The sequence below is a fragment of the Euprymna scolopes genome, chromosome 1, assembly GCF_053919585.1.
Source record: "Euprymna scolopes isolate OS-2025 chromosome 1, ASM5391958v1, whole genome shotgun sequence".
In the NCBI taxonomy this organism is placed as follows: Eukaryota; Metazoa; Mollusca; class Cephalopoda; order Sepiida; family Sepiolidae; genus Euprymna; species Euprymna scolopes.
The window spans coordinates 132,984,395-133,005,868 of NC_136482.1; the positions used below are offsets into that span (position 1 = coordinate 132,984,395).

The window sequence follows — 21,474 nt, forward strand, 5'->3', positions numbered from 1 at the left end:
GTGGCTCTGCGAATATTGGAATGTGTCGTGCAGAGATTGGAGAAGAGGCAACTTTATCATGAATATTTGAAGGTTTTCCATCAGCAGGAACGGGATGGAATTATAGAGATCTTCGTGCCTCCTCAACAGTTTGGAGAGTTTGTCTGGATTCCGCACAGGCCTGTCCTGAAATCGGACCCTACCTCCACCACTAAGATTCGGCCAGTGTTCAACTGCAGCCTCAAAGTTGGTGACTCTCCTTCCCTTAACGAGGCTACCTACCAGGGAATAAATCTTACTAGTGACCTACTAGATTTGTTACTTACCTTTCGTGCTAATAAGCACGTCGTGTTGGCAGATATTAAGAAGGCCTTCTTAATGATCCGTCTGAAGCTTGAATCGGACAGGAATAAGTTCTGTTTTTTCCTAAAAGAAGGAGGTCGCCTACGCTGCTTCAGATACAACACAATTATTTTTGGGTATGTTGCTAGTCCATTTATATTAAATTATGTCCTTAAATACCATGCAGCGCAGTTTCCCATGGATAATTGTAGATCCATGATGGAGAATCAGTTTTACGTGGATAATTTGGTTATATCGCACGATGATCCCGATGAACTGTGCCGGTTATATACACTCACCCAGGAACGATTGCGTCAGGGAGGATTCGAACTGCAGTCCTGTAATTCTAACCATGTGGCGATTCGAAAAATGCAGGAGCATGGTTCCCTGAGTGACCATGGCAACAAATGGGAGAAGGTGCTCGGATATAGATACTGTCCTCTCTCAGACACTTTGTGTAGTAGCCGTTAAGTGCGACTCTAGTGCCTTTACAAAGAGACGGATCCTCAGCGAGACAGCTAGAGTCTATGACCCGTTATCATTGTGCCTACCGGTTTCGTTACGTGGCCGTATTTTGTTGAGTGAACTTTGGAAGAAGGGATTGGGATGGGATGTAACGGTCCCACCGGAATACTTGTCCTTATGGAGGAAGCTTTCCCTTGATTTCTCTGAGCCGGAGACCGTCTCCTTCCCCAGAAGAGCATTCAGCGAGAATGAGGCTGGCAAACTTTTTCTTTTCTGCGATGCATCTCCAGAGGCATATGGCTTCGCAGCATATGTAGTGCAAAATTGCCAATCTGGTCTGGTGTTTGCAAAAGTTAGGGTGGCTCCCTTGAAAAAGAAAACTCTACCCACCTTAGAACTTATGGTCATGTTTTTGGCTCTCCGGTGCCTGCCTACTTTGTTGAGGAATTTTGGAGGGTTCTCTCCCTCTGAGATTCATGTAGCCACAGATTCGCAGGTGGTCCTCTCTTGGCTGATTTCCGGAACAATTGTAAGCAGAAACCTCTTTGCCCGGAATAGACTGAAGGACATCCAACAGATGAGTGCTGAGTTGGAAGCCACACTAAGTTTCTCCCCCTCATTTCGTTATGTCTCAACAACTGAGAATCCTGCCGATTTGATCATTAGGGGGTTAACTTTGAAAAGGTTCAAGGCTTGCCTTCAATTCTGGTGTACTGGTCCGGATCGGTTAAGTAGCGGGATCAGTCCATGGGCTGCACAGCAGTTGTCATGCCTCAGCCAAGTGGTGGCCCGTTCTTCTTGGAATGCTGCCATCCTACAGGGAGAGGAACCACCTAGTTCTTTTTCTCGAAAGATTTTCTTCCTTTACCAAGCTATTGAGAGTGACTTCTTTGGTCCTCAGATTCATCCATTGGCTGCGCCGGTAAGAAGTTGACACAGAAAGGCTTGCAGCCATTCTGCTGATGAAAACGATGCAGCGCCAGAGATATGCTGAGGAACTAGCATTCCTGCGGGATTCCTCAGGTAGGACAGTTCCGGGTTTGGTGCGTGATCTCGACCTGTTCATTGATGGTGAGGGTCTTATCAGGTCAGGTGGCAGAATTGCAAGGTCTCTCCATTTCGACCCAGAAGTTAAACACCCTGTTCTGTTAGCAAAAGATCACCCAGTAACTCGGCTTATAATAATGGATGCGCATACAAGGTGTCAACACTTGGGGGTTGCATCCACTCTGGCAGAGTTAAGATGCTGTGGTTACTGGGTGCCCAAGGGGAGACAAGCAGTGAAAACAGTCCTGGCTTCATGTGCACTGTGCCGCAAGTACAATGCCAGACAAGTATTGCCCCCCTATGTGGCCAGCTTCACGTGTAGAACTGGAGGTTCCCTTCAAACACACGGGAGTAGATTTTATGGGCCACCTTTGTGTTAGGGAAGGGGCTAAGGTGGTGAAGATGTATCTACTCATCTTCACCTGTCTCAGTATCAGGGCTGTACATGTTGAGGTGGTACCAGACATGAGCGTGTTGTCCTTTTTTCAGGCTTTGGTACGTTTTACGAACCTCCATGGTGTTCCAACAGCTATTTACTGTGATAATGCTAAGACCTTCATAGGAGGTGGGCGGTTATTTAAGAGGTTGATATTGAGCCACGATTATCAACGACGAGGTAGGCCTAGCCGCCTCCCAGAATAGTTAGGGACTCAAAAAAAAAAAAAAAAAAAAAAAAAAAAAAAATACTAATACGTTAACTATTAAGTAATTGCATGGCTTTATATCCTTTGTTTTTCCACACATTTTCTTTTTTTTTTTCTTTCTTGGGGATCGTGTGAAAAAAAGGATTAATGATTGCTCGAGAAGAGAAGGATCGACGTGCACTTACCTTGAATACTAACCAAGAAGAATTGTTGTTGTTATTCACCCTTTTAAAGTTTTATTTTGTGCTCCGGATCACGTGATAGTTAATCATCTGATCCTTCCATTATATAAGAGGGAAGATTCCCTTGTCTTCTCTCTCTTTTTTTCTTCACCACAAATTGATTCAGTTGCCGGCGATTGAAAGTAAATCTTTTCCACTTTCGTCTGGCGAAGATACTACAAGACGGTTACGTCGCGGAAGGGGGCAATTCTTTCGCAACCTAAGGTAAGTGCATTGCTCCCTTCTTGATCTGAGTGGTCATTGATTCTTTGCTGGAAATTAATTTTTTCACAGTTTTAATAGAAATAGGTTACACTTTTTCCTTAATTAATGCCAAGTACACTTGCTAGTACACCCTGCACAATTATTATAACTTAATGGAAAATATGGTTTAAATCAATCATTTAAAACAAAACTATTTTTGTGGGTGATTACATTAACTATTTTCTGTTTTATATTTTTCAAGATAAAAGATATTTTGATAAAAAATTGCGAAGGAATGCAGCAGATACTCAAATTCTAAACTGATTTGGCTGCTGCATCTCCAATCAGCGCCAATTATTAGTGTGACTTAATTTGGGCCTAAAATCTTAATCAGCATGATGCATAAGGGCTTATCACTCACTCCTGCACTAAAAAGAGGTCAACATGGATACTACAAGAAACCATTTCATCACGGATTTCTATTGAACCAAAGGAGGATTGCTTTCTCAATCAGAATCCCCGAAACTTGGAATACATCTCCAACTAATAAATGCACCAACAATGCAACAATTCAAGGTGAATTTGGATAGTTGTTCAACTACAGTATCCTCTTCTGTGTCAATCTCTACCACCCTTTTCCTACAAGACATTTGAAGCATGATTGTTTTATTTTTTTGCCCAATAGATTCAATTGAACCATCATCCAGCAACACCTACCACACAGCCAATATCATCATTAGCAAGTTGTAGATATTCATACAATTTGGTGAAAGACGATAGGCCAGAAGCGATTAAATCTTATGTCGTAACTAATGTCATATTTCTTGTCATTTTCACAACTACTTCCTGTCCTGAGGAACTACGAGTTGTCACGCATGAATCATTTGTTTTTTACCACGTTTACTTTTTTTAAAAACTTGTTCACTCGATGACACATTTGTGTATCGAGTCATTACCACAATTTTCCTTAATGACTGGTAAAAGAAAAAAAAAAAAAATAACCATGTATCTACCATTGTTCCTTCAATGGAACATAAATTAGTGTAAAAGTCATAATTTTAATCCAAGTCCAATTTTTATCACATATTTGCACTAAACTAACCCCGATTTCAGTTCATGTATATCACTTTCATATAAACCACAAAATTTTTTATATAGTCTATGATAGCTTAAAAAATTATATCAAAAAGTAAATTCTACTGTCAGCAGGATAAAGGTTAAGAAATGATAGTCTTCATAAAATAAATATGCCAGAGATTGAAAAGATTGTTTAACTTGAGTCTTTATTGAAAATAAAATGTAACCTTTTTTTTTTTTTTTTTTAAAGTTTATTGCGATTTTGATTATTTTTTCAAGTATTACTTTATCATGTAGAAAGATTTTCATAAACATTCTATTTTCAACGATAACATTTTGTGTGCATGTGTTAATAAGCAATGTGATTTTTATTGGAACAATTTATAAAACATAATAGTACATTAATTTCTGTTTATCAAATGAATCGCAATATTCATCATTATGTTTGGCTGAAGTATTCAAAATATTGAGGCAAAAAATAGAAAAGGAGATGAAAGGTAGTTGTTAACAGCTTCAATGACATAGACGAATAAGACGATTTGTGACAACCAAGAAGTCTTCATCCTGAAGATCACGAAGAGCATCATCAAACATTTCACGGGTGATTGGCTGTAAAAAGAAAAATTAGAAAAATAAATAAAAAGTGCGAGTGCACAAATGTCCGCCAGGGCTTGACCAGAAACAAGACGCAAATCGTCAGAATATGCAAAGTGCTGATTAAGTTGATTAACCAATCAGAAAGCGACGACGCGATTAATAAAAAAAGTCAAGCTGACAACTTAATAAATTGGAAGAAAAAAAGAATTTATTTTTTAAATTAAAAATTAAAAGAACGGAACAAACGGCAATGAATCTAATCATGCTGGACAAATTATTACAGATGCTGGAGTAAGTTATAAATTTTTTAATCATTTACCCGTGGGCAGACAAAATGGCCACTAAAAAATTCTGAAATGAGAATATGGGGTGGACACAGAACATACTGTTACCAACTGGAGGAACTAACTCTTAAATGAATTTTTTACTCCTGCGAAAAGAAAAAACAAAAGATATGTACTTATTCGTAAAACTTACAGTTGGCTGTTTATATATATATATATATATATATATATATATAATTATTTTCAATCTCATTAAAAACTATCTCCTTACCTAATGATATATTTAACCCATTAGCATGAACAGCAGAATTAAAACTATATAGCTTAGTATAAAGTATAAAAATTGGTTATCAATCAAAAGCTGAAAACTTAACAGATTGAAAGATGACAGCAATACAAATAGAAATATTTTGCATTTTGAACGTTTTAAATTGACAAATCATTTAAATATATAGCTTGCTTTCTCAAACATAGTAAAAGATGAATAAAAATTGGTAGAAACTATAAGTTTTATATCTATGATCTGTGAATTTAGAAAAAAAAAAAAAACATAGTACATTTTTTTTCAAATTGTCAATATACAAAAATGGATGTGGGTAGCGGTTTGAAAGAAAAAATATTTTAATAGAATATAAATTATAACCATAAACTAATACAATAGAATGATGCAATGTTATGACAAATCCTAAAACTAGATTGGTTGAAAAAGTGATTGGTTGAAGATTTTTCAGTGCATAAAAATGCGAATATAGTTTAATGAATTACAAGAAAGGTTACAATCTGCTTTCAGTATGAAAGATTTAGGATGAACTGGATAATTGAAAGAAACCCCAATTCTGTAAATAAAAGCTGTATGACATTCTGAAATAGTTAAACTTACAAAATCAGATCCTTCTCGAAATTCTTCAAATAATTTCTGATATTTGACAGTTGGAACTTTTCCTTTGTCTTTTATACATTTCTTGAGAGTTTGCGTGATCTCTGCTCGACGTTTTCTTGCCGCTCCACTGATACCCGTAGTTAAAATGGTGATATCAATTTTACCAGTTGATGGATCTACAGCTGCTTGCTTCAAAGCTTCTTTATACAACCTTAAAAGAGTAAGAAAAAAAATATACACACATATAGTCGAAAATCCTGCTCATGAATTCAAAGCGATTAAATTATTTTGTTTCAAACTCATCAATAGGAATTTATTTTTCTTCAAGCCTCCGAGATATTTGCTTGTGTGATTTTGCATGCAAAAAATTCATATTTATTATTTATGCAGTTTATGAAGGTTTAAAAAAAAAAAAAAAAAATTCATTTTGATTTTGATAACCATTTTAATATTTGTTTTAATTCAACAATATTATATATATTATACAATCAGATTATCAAAGAGTATATCCTTAACTTCTTAGTGACACACAATATGGTTTCCGCTCTGCAAGATCTACCGCAGATGTGCTGACGGTTATATCCCACAAAATTAGTGAATCTCTTGACAAAGGTTTCCTTTCTAGGGCAATTGCTCTTGACATATCAAAGGCCTTTGACAAGGTATGGCATAAGGGTCTACTTCACAAGATTTCCAGCTACGGTATAACTGGAAATGTTTTCTCAATCATTAAATCATTTCTCTCCGATAGGCTCATAAGAGTAGTGGTAGATAGACAAAAATCAGAGGCCTGCAATATAAATGCTGGAGTCCCTCAGGGGTCAATCCTGGGCCCAACTCTCTTCCTGATCTACATCAATGACCTCCATTAACATACTTAAATCATTCGTTGACATTTATGCTGATGACACGACCATCTACGGCAACACATCAAAGGCTGTAAATGACAAAGTTCTCTCTGATTCTCTCTCCTCTGATCTCGAGCACGTGGTTCAGTGGGGGAAGATGTGGTTGGTTACCTTTAATGCATCCAAAACCAAACTCCTATCCTTACATCATCAACGCTCTGATCCCCAGCTGGCATCAATTGTGATGGATGGCTCTCGTCTGGGTGAGGCCCCGTGTTTTGACAAGTTTCTGGGTTTGACCTTTACTCCTGATCTGAAATGGAACACGTACATCAAGTCTGTTGCCAAGGTCGCTGGAAAGATGGTGGGATCCTTCTACCGCTCCAGAAGATATCTCACTACTGATGCAATTCTCTATCTATATAAAAGCCAAGTACGTCCAAGGATGGAATACTGTTGCCATATCTGGGCAGGAGCTGCCAAAAACAGCCTATCATGCCTTGACAGAGTACAAAATAGACTTCGTGGCTTAGTGGGGGATGCCCTTTTCTCTACCCTGCAACCTCTCTCCCACAGAAGAGACGTGTCGAGCCTATCCTTGTTTTATCGTTATTTCCATGGCAGGTGCTTGTCTGAACTCCAATCCCTGGTCCCCCCTCGCCAATCTTTCACGAAAAACACCCGTCTAGCTGAATCCACTGTGAAAAATTTCCCCCACTCTATATCTGTTTCTAAATCAAAACGCGGATTCCATGAACAAAGCTTCTTTCTTAGAACTGCACGCCTGTGGAACTCTGTTCCGTCTGCCTGCTTCCCTCCGGACTACAACTTGGATGTCTTCAAGTCCAATGTTAACAAATTCCTAATGAACCGCCCCCTAATTAAACACTTCATCAAATCTCCACACTAACATAATGTACTTGCAATAACCCTTATCCCTGAGTGGCTTCCGGGCCTTGATAAGTGGTGATCACTGTGTAAAAAAAAAAAAAAAAAAAAAAAAAAAAAAAAAAAAAAAAAAGTTCAAGACTTAAAAAGCAATTAAATATCAAGATGAGAAATAAAAGTTATAAATTTAGATCTGAACACAAGGAAAAAGTACAAGAGAAAAATGATTCCATTTTGATTTTTTACTATTACTTATCTATATAATAATACCCTTCAAATTTTTATTCTATTATCTCCTTCCTGTTTAGGTATATTTAACTTCTTTCTTTAGTTTATATTTTTCAAAATGTATTTACTATTATACTCAGGGTTGTGAAGTCTGATGATAAAAGTCCAACTCAGACTCCAATTCATACGATATCGACTCAGACTGACTCCTTTATCTTTGACCCACATGTGAAAATCTATTCTGCAGATTCATAGACCAGTCCCCCACACCTATTCAGCAAGCATTTTATAAATACTTTTCATGTATATTATGTTTTACGTTTAACATTCACTTGTATGATAAATATACTCACCTATACACTCAACCAGCTTTATAGAATAAGTTAAGATAACAAAAGGATAAAAAATTTTTTTGATGAAATTTGATTATGCTATCAGTTCAAAAGGGAATACAATATTTAGGCATAGGGAAACCTCTTTAGGCCATGACATTTCGAAGCCAAACACTTCTCATCACATATACAGAGAAGAAATTTTTTAAAAGATAATATTGTCTTTATGGAAAGAGGATCAAAGGAATAACAATAAACTGTACTGAGACTAAAGCCGCTTCCAGGACTAATAGTAACGACTGTAAAAGAGTAATAAAGAACGCGAGAGAGTTGTATGCGCAGCCCGTTAAGTTCAAACGCGCTGAGTAGCGGTTTGGTTTCCACCAGTTTTCGAAAATAGGATCCTGAATAGAAGCGCATGTTCTATCCCAACCATCATCAATGGACCGGAGGTAATATTGTCAGCATCAGACAAAGCTGAACTCTTTGCCAAGAACTTTGCAGCTAATTCTACCCTATGTGACCAAGGTCGTCAAACCCCGGTATTTCCTCCTATATCAGAAAACACGCTATGTGAGAAATATCTTGATTCCAGTAAAGTAATTGGCCCTGATGGCATTTCAATTACAGCACTGAAAAATCTTCAACCAGAACTAGCTCTCATACTTACAAAGCTGTTTAAGCGTTGTCTTAAGGAGAATTGCTTCCAAACGCTCTCAGTATGCCTTGTATTTAAGAATTCAAGTGATCAGGCATCTCCTTCTCAGTACAAACCTATAAGTCTCCTGTGTGCCATGAATAAGTTGCTGGAATAGGTGTTAAATAGAGAAGTAGTAAACCACCTCAGCAGAAATAACCTTCTTAGTGACACGCAATATGATTCCCGTTCTGCTAAATCTACAACAGACGTGCTTACAGCTATATCTTATAGGATTAGCAAATCCTTCGATGGAGGCTTCATCTCAAGGGCAATTGTTCTTGACATATCAAAGGCCTTTGATAAGGTGTGGCATAAAGATCTACTTCACAAGATTTCCAGTCATGGTATAGCTGGAAATGTCTTCTCAATTATTAAATCATTTCTCTCTGATAGGTTCATAAGAGTAGTGGTCACAGTATTAATGCTGGAGTCCCCCACTGGGCTCAACTCTCTTCCTGATCTACATCAATGATCTTTCAAAACACATCCTTAGATCATTTGTAGACATTTATGCTGACGACACTACCATCTATGGCAACACATCAAAGGCCGTAAATGACCAAGTTTGCTCCGATTTTGAGCATCTGGTACAATGGGGAAAGAGGTGGCTGGTTACTTTTAATGCATCTAAAACCAAACTTTTATCTTTACATCAACGCTCTGGTCCCCATCTGGCATCAATTGAAATGAACAGCTCTCGTCTTGGAGAGGCCCCATGTTTTGACAAGCTACTGGGCTTGACCTTTACCCGTGATCTGAGATGCCAAGATGTCTGTTGCCAAGGTTGCTGGAAAAATGGTGGGATCCTTCTACCACTCCATTAGATATCTCACTGCAAATGCAATTCTCTATCTATATAAAAGCCAAGTATGTCCAAGAATGGAGTACTGTTGCCATATTTGGGCAGGAGCTGCTAGAAGCAGCTTATCCTGCCTTGACAGCGCTCAAGAGAGACTTCGTGGCTTAGTGGGGGATGCCCTTTTCTCTTCCCTGCAACCTATTTCCCACAGAAGAAACGTTGCAAGCCTGTCTCTGCTTTATTTTCATGGCAGGTTCTTGTCTGAGCTCCAATCTATGATCCCAACTTCAAACTTTCTTGGAAAATCACTCGTTTAGCTGATGAAAACACTATCAATAATTCCCCCAACTCCTTATCTGTACCTAAACCAAAATATACATGCCATGAGCAAAGCTTCTTTCTTAGAACTGCACATCTGTGGAACTGTCTTCCATTTGCCTGCTTTCCAGCTGACTACAATTTGGTCATCTTCAAGTCCAACAAACAAATTCTTGATGAACTGTCCTCCTAAGTAATCCAAATTTCCACTATTAACGATTCCCATTGACTTCTGTACACTCATTAACCCTCAACCTCAAGTGGCCTCCGGGTCTTTATAAGTGGTGATTTATGTATAAAAAAAAAAAAAAAAAAAAAAGAGGAAAAAGCTAAAAAATAAAAATAAAAAGCTATAAAGGGCTATAGTAGCAAGAGTTGCTTCTTATTGATTTATGCCCATTTTTTTTTTCAATAAAATTGTAATTCTAGATTGATCCTGGGTTAATCCAATTGGCAAATTCCATTTGATTCAGGAACTAGATAACTTTCAGATTACAATCAGATTTTTATCTGGTGTAATCCAGTGATCTCACTCAAAGACAGAACTTTCATTGATCTTGTGTGATGTCACAACCAAAACGAAAACAGCTGTCCAGACAGGATTTGCAGTGATCAGATGGACCAAAATATCTTGAAGTAGAAGCATTACAATACAGTACAAAATATGATATATCTCCAAAAATAAAAGCGAAACCATACAGAAACTGCTAAATTGTACAACTGGTAAAACCAAACAGAAAAACCATGTAAAAAAATAAATAAATTCATTGGACTTAAGGAGTCGGATAAAAAAAAAAATTCCGACTTTTATATAATTCTGGCCTGTCACCTATTCTGATGAGCAGCATTTATCTCCAAAATGCCATGGCCTAAAGAGGCTTGTTAATAAAACTATATAAACACAATGACCTCCCCTCCCAAAACCTTTGTGGCTGACAACTAAGACTTTGCCACTGCACTGCCATTGTAAAATATGGCCTATCATCGAGGTCCTAGCAAGCAAGATATGTGGAACACTTAGACTGTCGATAATGAGCAGAAATTTTTACAGAAAACTTTAAAATTGGATTTAAAAAATAAATAAATAAAGAACAATGATTTATACTGAAGCTCATCCAATATTAATAAAAAAAATTGTTTGCTTATGCGTTAAAAGCAATTGAACATTTCATTGAATTATGAATTTTAAAGATTAGATTACATTCTTTATTTATGAATTACATTTAAAAAGAATAGGAAGGAACACAATTTGATTTGTAGTGAAACTGAAGCTTATTCAATATAAATAAATAAAAATCACGCACGTGAGATTTTGTTTGAAACAGGACAATCAAATGTTGCAAAACATGAAATATGAATTAAGGCAATAAACAAATATTAAAAATTAAACAATTTAAAAAAAATTTTTAATCGTTTTTTTTTTTTTTTTTTAAAATTAAAATGAATTTTTTTTTTTTTTTTTTTTTTTTTTTTAAATCAAAGCGAACAACAATATTTTTTATATCAAAGCAAACAATATTTGGGTTTGTACACAGATTCGAAAAAGTTGTCAAAAAACAAATATATAACAAATTTGTTTGTTTTGTTTTATGCCATATCAACCACTTTGGGTCATTTAATGCCAAAACGTTAGTTATGATGGGTTATATATTGGTTTGTTCTTAATGTTTTTTTTTTTTTTTTTTGGGGGGGGGGGGGGAATCTTTTTGTATATTTTTGTGTATATTTTAATCTCTTTCAGAAAAATTGATAATTTTGGGGGGATCGATCTTGTTTAATATTGTTTTTAGATTGTTTTCTTGGTAATACTTTGTTCGGTTAGTTGGTTGTTTTTGTTTAATGGCATATCGGCCCTTTTCGGGTTATTTAATGCCGAATCCAAAGATTTTGAAGAAAATTTTTTTTAATAGAATATATTTGTTGTTTTCACGTCGGTTTCTATTTAACCCATAGTTGGGACCCAAATAGGTACTACCACTCCGGGTCAGAGTGGACCTGGGAGCAATGGTAATTAAAGGGTGGCTCCACACTCCCCAAAGCCCACAAGCTGGGGCCTCACCACTAGATATAGTTTAAGGTCATATCCAGGACCTCCATTGAGGGACTTTTACCCTCTGCAGGGGGGCAGTCAGCGTATTCTAATGCCCCACCGACAGGGCCAATACTTTGTTCGGATTTGTTCAAGGTCAACGCAGTTCGTCAGTATATGTACTGTGTAGGGTTCTTGACATGGTATACAGATAGGTGTCTCCTCCCCTTTTAGTAGATGTGAGTGTGACCTATTCGCAGTCTGGTCATTACTACCTCTTTTGTGTCTCTCGTTCCAATATGTGATGTTATTTTGAATAGTTTATTTTCTGTACATGAGCTCCAGTTTTCTTGACATTTTCTCTTCAAATATGTCTTTATTTTAGTCTTTAGGTCTGTATAGGCGATTTTTCCACTTATGTGGTTTTGTTGCAGAGTTTCCTTTGCTGCCTTATCTGCTTGTTCATTCATGTAGATGCCGATATGGCTTCGTATCCAGCAAAAGATGTTTTTTTTTCCCTTGGTTATGGCATCTATTTTGTTTAGCAGCTCTGTAATAAGTGGGTTTGTCATTTTTTTTCTTCTTTTAGTGATATGAGTATTGAAAGTGAGTCTGTAAGTACGAGATATTTTTGATGGTCATCGTTGGTTATTATATTTTTGATGGTCATCGTTGGTTATTATATTTTTGATGGTCATCGTTGGTTATTATATTTTTGATGGTCATCGTTGGTTATTATATTTTTGATGGTCATCGTTGGTTATTATATTTTTGATGGTCATCGTTGGTTATTATATTTTTGATGGTCATCGTTGGTTATTATATTTTTGATGGTCATCGTTGGTTATTATATTTTTTGATGGTCATCGTTGGTTATTATATTTTTGATGGTCATCGTTGGTTATTATATTTTTGATGGTCATCGTTGGTTATTATATTTTTGATGGTCATCGTTGGTTATTATATTTTTGATGGTCATCGTTGGTTATTATATTTTTGATGGTCATCGTTGGTTATTATATTTTTGATGGTCATCGTTGGTTATTATATTTTTGATGGTCATCGTTGGTTATTATATTTTTGATGGTCATCGTTGGTTATTATATTTTTGATGGTCATCGTTGGTTATTATATTTTTTGATGGTCATCGTTGGTTATTATATTTTTGATGGTCATCGTTGGTTATTATATTTTTGATGGTCATTGTTGGTTATTATATTTTTGATGGTCATTGTTGGTTATTATATTTTTGATGGTCATCGTTGGTTATTATATTTTTGATGGTCATCGTTGGTTATTATATTTTTGATGGTCATCGTTGGTTATTATATTTTTGATGGTCATCGTTATTATATTTTTGATGGTCATCGTTGGTTATTATATTTTTGATGGTCATCGTTGGTTATTATATTTTTGATGGTCATCGTTGGTTATTATATTTTTGATGGTCATCGTTGGTTATTATATTTTTTGATGGTCATCGTTGGTTATTATATTTTTGATGGTCATCGTTGGTTATTATATTTTTGATGGTCATTGTTGGTTATTATATTTTTGATGGTCATCGTTGATTATTATATTTTTGATGGTCATCGTTGGTTATTATATTTTTGATGGTCATCGTTGGTTATTATATTTTTGATGGTCATCGTTGGTTATTATATTTTTGATGGTCATCGTTGGTTATTATATTTTTGATGGTCATCGTTGGTTATTATATTTTTGATGGTCATCGTTGGTTATTATATTTTTGATGGTCATCGTTGGTTATATTTTTTGATGGTCATCGTTGGTTATTATATTTTTGATGGTCATCGTTGGTTATTATATTTTTGATGGTCATTGTTGGTTATTATATTTTTGATGGTCATCGTTGGTTATTATATTTTTGATGGTCATCGTTGGTTATTATATTTTTGATGGTCATCGTTGGTTATTATATTTTTTGATGGTCATCGTTGGTTATTATATTTTTTGATGGTCATCGTTGGTTATTATATTTTTGATGGTCATCGTTGGTTATTATATTTTTGATGGTCATTGTTGGTTATTATATTTTTGATGGTCATTGTTGGTTATTATATTTTTGATGGTCATCGTTGATTATTATATTTTTGATGGTCATCGTTGGTTATTATATTTTTGATGGTCATCGTTGGTTATTATATTTTTGATGGTCATCGTTGGTTATTATATTTTTGATGGTCATCGTTGGTTATTATATTTTTGATGGTCATCGTTGGTTATTATATTTTTGATGGTCATCGTTGGTTATTATATTTTTGATGGTCATCGTTGGTTATTATATTTTTGATGGTCATCGTTGGTTATTATATTTTTGATGGTCATCGTTGGTTAATATATTTTTGATGGTCATCGTTGGTTATTATATTTTTGATGGTCATCGTTGGTTAATATCAAAAGCAAGAGAAGTTACTTTCTACCTAACTAGATAATTTTTCAGTGTTTTTATTTAATGTAAAGAAACCCATTCAATATATGTTACATAGGCTGATGGATATTGGGTAGGTCTCTTACAGTATTTTGTACATTTTTTTTTAGTTTTAACTCATTTTCCCAAACTTACGTATTCAACAGTTCGCCGCCATTTGCATTTTTCAAATACATTGGAAAACACTGCATGTTTTTGAGATGAATAAACATGTTACATTTATTTGAAACACTAAAAAATTATTCAGAAAAATAACTTGCCTTTGATAATATTTAATTTTTATATATTTGTTTTTTGACAACTTCTTCGAATCTATGTATTGTAATACAAACCCCAATATTTTTTAAATCAAAACTGAAAAAACAAAAAAAAAAACAAAAAAAAAAACGAACAATAAATTAGTTTAACTGAAAAACAAACGAGAAGTTAAAAATTAAATTTAAACAAATAATGTTAGTATAAACAAAGTTACTAATGCAGAAATATTTCAAACATTAAACATTACAAAACTCTGTAGAGTTTAATTAAAAGTTTCAATTTTTCTTTTTCTGATATTTTTTTTTTTTTAACCAATTTTGTATCATATTGAAGAGTTGCATTATGATGTAGGAAAAATCCAGCTCCCCAAAAAAGGTCACTCATAATGGGAAAAATATTTATATAGTTTTGTTGGCACTCTGTCAAAGATGAGGGAGTCTCCTGTCACAGACCATTTTCTTTATAAAGAGAAGATAATACCCAGCAGAGTACAATAATCCTATTATAAATTTTCGTACTGTGTGTGTGTGTGGTTTTCTTTGCAACAAAAATTGTTTATGAGGAAATTTTTTAGAATTATTTAATCAAGAAATTCAAGTTTTACAACACCGCTTTTATTAAATTGTTAGGTGAAAGTACAAAATATTTACAACACACTCCCCATGTTAAATAATAAGTTTCTAAGTAATAATTTATCATTTCAACACATAATATAAATAATATGTAAGATCATTTTTTTTATATCCATAATTTCATTTGTTTTTTTTATATATGTTCTGACAAAAAAAAAAAAAAAAAAAAAAAAATCTGCGAATAAGAAAGATAGACATTTTTATTTAATTTTTTAATCTCAAACATTTCATAACCTCACTTTGGAGATGGTGTGAAATTTTTTCTTTTTATTGCATTCATCCACATGTAATGTAATTCCTTGTCTTTCGGAAATGAAAACAGTAAATTTCAATCCTTTTTTGTAGTTTTTTGGCAATTTGGATCATGCAGCCATGTTAAAAATTTAACAAAAAAAAAAAAAATAAATAAATAAATAAAAATAAAAAAAATAAATAAATATATATATCTCTACTTCTGGACTTCTGGTTAAGTCATGGGACACGTGACCAGATTTCACAGTTCATGACGTCAGCAGACTAAATTTCATTAGGTAATAGGTCATCAATTACGATAGTCATAGCAGCTGACAAGACGAAACTTTATGAATAGAATAAGAATTATTTTTTTTAATTAGTTTGCTTTGCCAGTTCACTATCACTTCAAATTTTTTTTATACAAACACAAGTTTTTTTGTAAATAGAAGGAATTTTCTTTTCCACATTTACTGATATGAATGATTAAACTTTTAGTAATTTTTGATACCTTTAAATGAAACTAGCAATACCAGACACCATAATGTTCAGTGCTGGACAAAGCACACACTACAACTTAATTTGAAACGCATAGTTTTTAAATCAGTACTAAGTACATTTCGTCTATCTTCTTCAAAAAAACTTATACAACTGGATTCACAATAAAATTTATTTTGAAATAGTATTTTAATATTTTTGCTGTGATTTGATTTGTCTATTGTAAATTGCTGTCTGAATTCGACTATTAACGATAAAACATGCCAGCATAGCATGCATGTAAATCACTTCTTGCAGAAAAGAAAAAAAAAAAAAAAAAAAAAAAGCAGTTGGGGTGTGTTCATGTAAATACTCAAAGCGAAAGTTGTACCCGTCGATAATATTTCTAGTTGTTTTAGCTAATCAGGGAAAAGAATTGTCTTTGTTACAGAATTTGGACAGACCACGTGCCTTTCCAGTCAAAAGTTAGAATATCTCAAAGTTACGGTTTTATAGTACAAACATAAGTAAAGCTAGAAACCGTGTTCAAACGCCATGTAATAACGAATGTATAATTTCTTTTGTCCTAAAATTTGAAAAGAATTGGATAAAAACTTTTTATGCACACATCAATAGAAATAGTGACAAACATAACGTTGGAATTTTTGTGTCTTAACATGCACAAAAAACTCCTGTAACCAAAAACGCTTGTCAACTGATTTATGAACATAAAGTATTCATTTGTTATTATTTAGAAAACGTTTTTTCTTTTATGATTTATAATTTATAATCTTATAAATTTTATTGTATGTATAAGTTTTTTTGAAGATAGACGAAATGTACTGTTAACTATTCTGAACTTGATCTCATGTTTTCTGTAGTTAAATTCAAATTTTACATTTTTTTTTATTTTTTTTTTTAAAATCATTATTGAATTGTTAGGTGAAAAAACAGAATTAAAAAATACTCTCCTCCCTATCTTAAGAATGGACTTCTAAATAATAGCATTATTTCAGCACAGTAACATAAGTGCATAAGTACTGAAAACAAACAATTTTAATTTTTTTAAAAAATTGTTTCATTTTTAATATTTGTTTATTGCCTTAATTCATATTTCATGTTTTGCAACATTTGATTGTCTTCTGTTTCAAACATACGTATTTATCAAGGAACAGAAATTTAAGTTTATTACAATTATTTATTGTTTATTACAATTTCTTTTCATTCGTGCAGCTGATGTTTTATTTTAGCCATATATGTCACACAGTTACAATATAGGTAAACCTTTTGGTCAAGATCAAAGTGTAGTATCTGTTCTTCAGATGCTGCACTTCTATTTCTTGTTCTCTTTCAGTGGAGGAGAAATCCTTCACGACTGAGACAATTTTAATTTTTGTACCTTTTCTCCACGTTAAAAAACGACCCTGGTGTCTAACTCTGTCCCGTGGGGAGGCATAGTAAATAGGTACAATATAGGTAAACCTGCTAGACTATCATATATATATATATATAAAAGGTGATGAAGCCCTACCTTTTTGCCTCTTCAACATCTGAGACTTCAACAACATTAGAGAACCTCATACGGGCATGAGCTTCAGACAATCTAATGAGAGATTCCAACTGTCGGGGATAGGCAGACACCTGACCACGTCCACTGCCAACTTTTCTCATATCAACATAAGCTTGAATAAAAGCTTGGCCAGCTTCTTCTCCTATCTTAGGGTTGATGTAATTCTTGGCATATGCAATGTAATCTCGCAATATACTCATATCCTATAAAATAAAATTCAAAAAAAAGAAGCAGATTGTTATACAATATTTACATGTAAGAAATCTAGTTCTGTTAGCAGGATTAAAAACATCCACAACTTCAATTTTCAACAGTTATACAAACCCCACTAATCTCCTGATTACAACCCCATCAAACATTACGTGTGGAGCATATTTGAAACACAATCTTACTTTCTACAATATCAAGAACAAGCTGTCAGTTGTTGAAGACACAGATGATCAAAGACAAAGTGATTGTCAGAATCAAACTGAAGTTGAAGATCCCTCAAATGATACTGATCATACTTTAATAAATCCTGTCTGGAGGCTCAAAGTGACTTTTTTCAGCTGAAGATGCTTTGAATTTTTTGTTTCAAATACTGAGTGTTATTGGTATGTTAAGCTGAATATCATTTTAAAACGCATTCAGTTTCAGCATTAAATGACCTAAGAATTGACATGCTATAAAATATAAACAAAGAATTGAAAATACCATCAAAAACTGGTATGCAAGGATAAACTGACAAAGACATTGCTAAATTACACATTTTCATGAACAAAGCTGCCTCTATCAGTAGATGGCAACAAATAAAATAATTTTACTATTACACACAAAAAGCGATTGTATAGATCTTCATATCTGAGAAAAGGGGGAAAGGGATATTACACTATACATCTAAACTACTTGAAGCAACATATGAGGGGCCTTCAGTCTCCAGCTTTTTTATTATTATTCACATGAAACTAGCAATTCTTCAGAGTCATCTCCTTCAGCTGCTTTTATCATTCCAACAACTTCTTGAAGGCCACATGGAAGTCAATAATCCTTGTCACAGCCTCTTTTATCTACATTTTTTACAATATTTTCTTTTTAAAACTAAAACGATCGATGAATTAAAATAGTTTAGCACTGAGCGTAATTTATTAAAGTTTTTGTTTTATAATACTTTAACTGAATAATTTACATGACTGAAATGAAAATAAAATAGGAAATTCTCTATTCTCTCCTGAAACACAAGTGTCTTAAAAATTCATTAACTAATCAGTTTTAATTAAATTAAGTTTTGATATGAATAAAGAGTACATTAAATTTTAGTTCACATAATTTTTTTTTTTTTTTTACATCAGAGTCACCACTTATGAAGGCCTGGAGGCCACTCAAGGATAACTGGTACTCTTATGTCAATGGGATAATATCATAGTAATCATTAGTGGAAATTTGGTAAATTGAATTACTTAAGGGGACAGTTTGACAAGAATATTTTTACGTTGAACTTGAAGACAACCAAATCAGTCAGCCGGAAAACAGGCAAAAGGAAGAGAGTTCCATAGTTCTAAGAAAAAAACTTTGTTGATGGAATCTCCGTTTTAGTTTAGGCACAGATAAAGAGTGGGGGAAATGATTGATAATGGTTTCAGGTAGATGAGTGTTTTTCATGAAAATTTGACAAGGGAGGACAATAGATTGAAGATTGAGCTCTTGCCATGAAAATAATGATAAATAAGATAGGCTTGAAACGTCTCTTCTATGGGAAAGAGATTGCAGAGAAGAGAAAGAGAAAAGGCATCTCCATTAGGCTACAAAGTCTATTTTCAACTATCAAGCAGCTCCTGCCCAGATGTAGCAACAATACTCCATCATTGGACGTACTTGGTTTTTATATTGAGAATTGCATAAGCAGTGAGATATCTAATGGATCCCACCATTTTTCTAGCAACTCTGATTTACATGTTTTCAGATCAGGAGTAAAGGTCAAGCACAGAAGCTTGTCAAAACATGGAGCTTCCCCAAGACAAAAGACATTCATTTCAATTGATGCCAGATGGGGATCAGAGCGTTGATAATGTAGAGATAGAAGCTTTTGAAAGTAACCAGCCACTTCTTTCCCCATTGTACTATGTGCTCAAGATCAGAGGAGAGAGAATCGGAGCAAACTCGGTCATTTATGGCCTTTGATGTGTTGCCATAGATGGTAGTGTCATTAGTAAATGTCTACGAATGACCTTAGGATGTGATTTGGGACATCATTGATGTAGATCAGGAAGAGAGTTGGGATCAGGATGGACCCTTGAAGGACTCCAGCATTAATACTGTGAGCTTCTGATTACTGCCCATCAACCACTACTCTTATGAACCTATTAGAGAGAAATGATTTAATAGTTGAGAAGACATTTCCAGTTATACCATGACTGGAGATTTTGAAGTAGACCTTTATGCCATACCCTATCAAAGGACTTTGATATGTCAAGAGCAATTGCCCTAGAAAGGAAGCCTCCGTCAAGAGATTTGCTAATCCTATGGGATATAAACGTTAGCACATCTGCTGTAGCAGAATGGAAACCATATTGCATGTCACTAAGAAGGTTATTTCTGCTGAGGTGATTGACTACTTCTCTATTTAACACAGATTCCAGCAACGTACTACAGCAGACTTACTGGTCTGTACTGAGAGGAAGATGACCAATTACTTAAATACAAGGCATACCGATAAGGTTTTTCAGGGTGTTGGGAATCAATTCTCCTTAAGACAACGCTTAAACAGCTTTGTAAGTATGGGAGCTAGTTCTGGGTGAAACTTTTTCAGCACTATAATTGGAATGCCGTCAGAGCCAGTTGCTTTACTGGAATCAAGGTGTTTGATTAGCTTGGCAATATCACGCACAGATATTTGTGTGTTGCATAGCGTGTTTTCTGATACAAGAGGAAATATAGCGGGTTGGACGGCCTTGATTGTATAGAGTAGAATTTGCTGCAAAATTCTTGGCAAAGAGTTTGGCTTTGTCTAACGCTGACGAAATTATCTTGGTCCATTGATGATAATTGAGATAGAGTACACGCTTCTGTTCAGGACCCCATTTGCTATTTGCCAAAACTGGTGGGAACCAAACTGCTTCTCAGCTACTTTGGACTTAATGGACTGAGCATACAACTCTCTCATTTTCTTTATTACCCTTTTAAAGTAGTTGCTGGCAGTCCTGAAAGCAGTTTTAGTCTCATTATATCTATTATGTTGGAAGCAATGGAAAAAGTGATTGTGTGCAGTGGCAACAGCACATTCTGGAGAGAACAACGGCTGGCTATTAGGTTTTGCTGGAATTTTTTTCGAGGGTATGACACGGTCTTCAATTAACCATTCAATTAACCATTTTGTCAGATCGTATACTACAGCGGACACATCCTTTTTAAACATGGAATGCAAAGGTAGATTTGATATAAATGTACGGAAGCAATCCTAGTCAGCCATGCTGGAGAGATACGTCTGAGGACTTATTACATTTCGTAATATTTTAATTTAACATTACAAGTTGATTTTTTCTTTAGATAATTGTTATTCTATCAACTTGCATGAAAAGAGCTATGTAAAAGATGCTTAAAACCGTTTGAATTATGCAAATACCATTAGTAGTTCAAAAGTTATGAGAATTTTAAGTGCTAAAATTTCGGCTTTTCCGGACACTTTTTCTTTAGAAAAAGTGGGCTAAATTACGAACCTCAACATTTCAAGAAATTTGGTAATTTCGCCATTTTATTTATTTTTCAAACTATTCTCAAAACTGGTACTCTTATGTAAAATTGTGAGCTCTGTCTGATTATGCGGTCAAATCTGATGTATCTCTTTACCATAAGCCATGAATTATAAATTCAGATGTACAAATTTCAATTTATTTTTTTAATTGGCGCATGATATCATACAGTGGGTGTCTATTTATGAACAAAACTAAGTATTATAGTAGTATTTAAATATAGCTTTATTGAGAATAGGCATTTTCC

General features: G+C 34.4%; 1 protein-coding gene across 1 annotated transcript in view; it reads right to left on the reverse strand.

The window, feature by feature from the left end:
• Positions 1 to 4,166: 4,166 nt before the first annotated feature.
• LOC145269386 (DNA replication licensing factor mcm4-like) overlaps positions 4,167 to 21,474 on the reverse strand; it is a 132,707-nt gene continuing 115,399 nt past the window's right edge. The window contains exons 15-17 of the mRNA XM_080125101.1: positions 17,464 to 17,705; positions 5,741 to 5,951; positions 4,167 to 4,588 (exon numbers count right to left, since the gene is read on the reverse strand). Of these exons, the coding sequence (XP_079981227.1) occupies positions 4,493 to 4,588; positions 5,741 to 5,951; positions 17,464 to 17,705 (549 nt within the window). The 3' untranslated portion in view covers positions 4,167 to 4,492. The remainder of the gene's footprint in view (positions 4,589 to 5,740; positions 5,952 to 17,463; positions 17,706 to 21,474) is intronic.